The 4,893-nt window shown below is 60.5% G+C and overlaps 1 protein-coding gene across 1 annotated transcript in view; it reads right to left on the bottom strand.

Annotated features, from left to right (window-relative positions):
- Nucleotides 1–939, bottom strand: part of SLC12A7 (solute carrier family 12 (potassium/chloride transporter), member 7) — a 66,442-nt gene extending 65,503 nt beyond the window's left edge. The window contains 1 exon segment of the mRNA XM_006900168.1: nucleotides 792–939. Within this exon segment, the coding sequence (XP_006900230.1) occupies nucleotides 792–939 (148 nt within the window).
- Nucleotides 940–4,893: the final 3,954 nt, after the last annotated feature.

Genomic DNA, 4,893 nt, shown 5'->3' with positions numbered 1-4,893 from the left:
GGACAGGCCACCTTTACATGGAGAAGTGGGGTGGGGAGGTGCTGGACCCCTGACTTGCAGTGAGAGGGGACAGCCCGCAGGCCACCTTCCCCCCGGGGAGGTGTGGTGGCCCCCCTCACAGGAAAAGGGCACCAGTTGGGACCTTCTCAGCGTCCTTACTCCCAGAGCCCACATGCCTGCCAGCGAGGGGCTGGACACTGACCTGGCCTTCCTGCAACTCCAGGAGGAAGCAGTTCTTGCTTCCTTAGCTCAAGTATCCCCTCTGTGAGCCCCAAGCTCGAGCTGCCCTGCACCCCGACTTCACAGACAGCCCATCGCAGCAGTGTGCGGCTGGGATGGGTCCTGCCATCCCAGAAGGCCGCGGGCTTCCGTGGAACAAGGGGGGTCAGTCTGTCCAAGGTCAGGCCGTGTGGTAACGGACTGCAGCCAGGGCCCCACGATCCCAGGGAAAGAGCATTATAGGGGGTTCCCCCTCGGGGCGCTGACGGGGATCGGACCCCTTACACCTCGCTGACCCCTCCCCTGAGCTGTCCCACGTCCAGCACCCTCGGGGATCGCCCACCGCAGATAGGGAGCGGGCGCCGAGGGGCACAGAGCAGGCCCCCCGGAACGCCGGCACAGGGGGTCGCCGGGGTCCCCGTCCCCGCGGTGGGGGAGCTCTGGGGGACCCTGGAGTGGAGGGCCGAGGGGCAGGTGGTGAGGGGGCTCGGTCCCCGCACGGTTGGGGGACCCCGGCTGTCGAGGCCCCCGCTGGCGCCCGCTCCCTGCCCAGGTGTGCTCCCAGCGCTCACCATGGCTCAGCCGGTCAGGCTCGGGCCCCGCGCGGCCCTCGGGGCAGTCCCGCTCGTCCGGCCGCCCCGCCGCCTCGTCCCCGCCGTCCTGGGGCTGCGCCGCGTCCGTGCGCCCGTCCACGGGCACCACGGTGAAGTTGGTGGGCATGGCGGGCTCGGCGCCTGTGCGTCCCGCTCCGCCCGCGCGCTCTGCTGCTCCCGGAGGCTCACTGACCACGCCCCGGACGGCGTCCGCCTCCCGGACGGCCCCGCCCCGGACAGGCCCCGCCCCGGACAGGCCCTGTCCAGGCCCCGCCCCGCCCAGGTCCGCGCCCTCCTCACCACCTTCGGCCATGCCCCGCCCTACCCAGGACCCCGCCCCGGACAGGCCCCGCCCCCGGCCAGCCAGGGCCTGCACTGGACAGTCCCTGATCCCGCCGGCCAGACCCCTAGAAGTCCCCGCCTGCGCAGGTGACGCACTGACCCGCCGCCCCCGCGATCCCTGCACTTTCTCCGTAGCGCTGCCCCGCCTGACCCCTGCACCTGCCCTAGCTGGCCACCGGCACCCCAGCCAGGCCTCGCGCGGAGTCCACACACTAGGCCCCTTCCTACATCGCCTGCCCTTCCTCTCCCCTTTTCCGGAGCCCTCGGGTCACCCGCTCTCCCCTCACCCCACGGCTGAGCGCAGTTCACGGGCTGAGCCCCCAGACGGCATTTTTTGTGGACACCCGGCTTACTCAGATGGGGTGCCGGGTCTCTTGCCCCAAGGGACATCGTGGCCCACAGGAGCAGGCTTCCCCAGAGAAAGGATGTACAACCGAAAAGCCCCCCAGCTTCGCCACCCTTTCTCCCTGCCCTGACGTGCCCGAGGGAAACGCCAAAGCCCAGGCGAAGCCCCAGAGCCACCCGAGGACTGGTCAAACTGCACGCAGTTGCCCCAAAACCATGTCCAACAAACAGGTGCACCAGGGTGCTCCAAGCCCCCTGGATCAGTAGGGAAGGCCGAGAGGCCGCATCCTGTGTCAAAAAGGCCAGTGTCCATTGCCAAGGAGAAGTGGGAGGACGCCAGGTCCCACATTGTCTGAGTAAACACCAACTCCAAGTCCAGTTCCAATGAGAGGCCAAAGAGCAATACTGGGCAGCTGTGTGTCCCCACCCCACAACCATCCTCACTTGGGGTCTGCAGCGGAAACAGGGGCCTGGAGGTGCCAAAAATAACGCCCTGTCCAGCCCCCTGTGCAATGGCTGCCCAAGGGACACCTCCCACTGTGGAAGAGTGGCTTTGGGAAGTGGGGGCCCAGAGGACACCTCCCCAGAGTGGGCAGGTGCGGAAGGCATGGGAGAGAGCCCCCAGCAGGGATTAAATGGCTTTCCTTTATCCTTCCCAGGGAGAGGCTGGCCATGGTGAGAAAGGAGGACATCGCTCCTGGTAACCACAGATGTGGGTGGTGGGGGCGGGAGCGCAACACTTCCAGCCTGGCTGGCCTGGTGGACCCTGGTCCAGCTGTGTGTGACCACAGTCCTCATCACACCGTGAAGGATGGAGGGACAGGCAGGAAACAGGCCCAGGAGCCAGGCTGGAGTTGGGACCCCAGAACACACACTGAAGTCCCAGCCCCCATAACTTCAGGTGTCCTTGGGGAAATGGAGTGTTTTGTTTTGTTTTGTTTTGTTTTGTTAATGAAGTCAGAGGAGAGTAAGGCTGGTCCTGAACATCTGATTCCTCAGTTGGTGCCTTATAAAAGGAACAGAACCCCCGGGGAGAGGCAGACAGGTATAACCTGGAGAAGGTGCAGTCAGAGTACTCCTTGGGGGCAAAGATGGTCAAGTTTCATCTCTCACACTTTGGACGTGTAGCTAGGAGAGGCTGATCCTTGAAAAGGACATCATGCTTGGAAAGATGGAGGTCAGTGGGGTGAGGAGGACACCTAGTGAGATGGACACGGTGCCTTCAGCCATGGGCCCCTGTGTGCCAGGGGTGGTGAGGATGGCACGGGACAGGATGGGGTTCAGGTCAGCCGTTCTAGGGTCACCATGAGCCGCTCTCAACGGGATGGCACCTACCACAACTCAAGGCTGGAAGGGACCTCGGACCTCTGACCTCCTGAACACAGACAGGGAAGTCTTGCTGTCCGGAGCCACCCACTTGGGGTCCAGCAGCCCCAGGGAAGGAAGAGAGCCCTCCAGCATGTCCGCAGTGACCACAGCCCCAGGCTGCGGCTGGCCCTCAGCCTTTCTGGACACGAGGCCCTGAGTTTATGAGGGACAATGAAAAAACCTGGGAGCGACGTCAGTGGCGTGACACAGTGACGGTGATGAATGCCCCAAATTGTCCAGGACAATGATGTTGCCATGGCAACATGATTATACCCACACTTGTTCCCAAGACTTTCCCCCCAAATCAGCTGTGTTCATAAGTTGCAGGTGAGACCTGGGTGGGTCATTCCATTTATAAAGCTAACCTCTCTCCCCGGCGCAAGCTGAGCCCCCAGAGCCTTGACATCCCTGGCCCCCAACCCCAAATCTGCTCTTCATCTGCCAGGCACAGCCTCCGTTTGCTTTCTGATGTCCCGACCTCAAGAATGCCAGCCCACCACAGCCCTCACTTTTTCAGAGCTGTCTCCCACAAGGTGAGCCCTACAGAGCTGCCCATAGCCAGAAACTCAGTATCCAGAATAAAACAACTGCCTTTGAGCTGTGGTGCTGGAGAAAAATACTGACCATAACACGGACTGCTAAGAGAACTAACAGGTCAGTCCTGGAGAGGGTGAAACCAGGCTGCTCCTTGGGGGCTAGCATTTGGAAGCTCCACGATCTACTTTGGGCACATGTCCAGGAGGGACCAATCCTTGGAGAAGGACATCATGCTCAAAAAGGGTGGAGGGACAGCGCAGGAGAGGAAGACCCCAAATGAGATGGGTTGACATTGATATGGTGACTGTGGCGATGGGGTCAGTTGTGTCAGACAGTGAGGACGGTTCAGGGCAGGGCTCAGAGCCATTATTCATAGATGGCACGTGCCAACAACAGCAGGGGTCAGTGTCCTGTGGACACCGTGTCCTCTTCAGAGGGACGGACAGTGACTGCAGCAGTGGTTAAGCATGCTTGGACATGTTTGGCAGAGATCTGAGGATGGGACAGGGTAGGCCAAGCTTTCCATCTGTGTTCGCTGGGTGGTCCTGTCTTCATCCACCTAACACTGCCCAGGGGCCCAGTGTCTCGCTCCCTGCGGCCTCCACCTCCAGGGCTCTCTGTCAACGGTGAACTGGGCTCTCCTCTCTCGTTCACAGGGTCTCCCAGGCTGTTGTTCAGAAGTGAGGGGCCAATCCCCCCTCCTGGGCACCCTGCTTTTCATACAGCCTGACAGACAAGGGCTGTGCCCGGGGCAGCAGACAATAAACAAGCAAACACAACAGGTTACTCCCCCAGTACAAGCACCACCAGGCACATCCAAAATCAAACCCTAGAGAAAAACAAGCACAGCTCTCCTGACGCAGGTGCCGGGGTCCCTGAGCAGACGGCACAAGGTCCAGGAGTCCTCTGGGGACTAAGGTGCGCCTGATGCAGGCCGTGGTCTTTCAGATCACTGCTCTGCATCTGAAAACTGGACAATGAATAAGGATAACTGAAGAATCAATGCCTTCAAACCATGGTGCTGGAGAAAAGTACTGAATAAACCCATGGATTTCCAAAAGAACAAACATACGTGTTAGGGTGCAACCAGAGTGCTCCTTGGAGGCGAAGATATTGACGCCTCATTTCACATACTTTGGACATTTTGTTAGGAGAGGCCATTCCTTGGAAAGGGACATCATTCTCAGAAGGGTGGAGGGTCAGTGAAGAGGAAGACCGTCAATAGGATGACTTGACACATTGACCTGGGCAGTGGGCTCAGGTGTGTCAGAGATGCGGATGGCACGGACAGGGTCCAGGTCTGTTGTTTGTAGGCTCTCTAACCCCATCTAACAAGGACGAGATGTGGACGCCTGATAAGGAGCTTTGTGTGAGCTCAAATCCATCAGCTGCTCTGGGAAGAAGGTGGACAGTGTCCTCCCACGCCATGTATGGCCTCTGAAGGAGGAATTTCCAGGTCACTTTGATGGAATGCCAACAGGTCCATCCC

This window comes from Elephantulus edwardii, unplaced genomic scaffold (genome assembly GCF_000299155.1).
Source record: "Elephantulus edwardii isolate Elephantulus edwardi_28Jun2011 unplaced genomic scaffold, EleEdw1.0 scaffold00274, whole genome shotgun sequence".
Lineage (NCBI taxonomy): Eukaryota > Metazoa > Chordata > Mammalia > Macroscelidea > Macroscelididae > Elephantulus > Elephantulus edwardii.
This window is presented reverse-complemented; position numbering and strand designations above follow the sequence as displayed.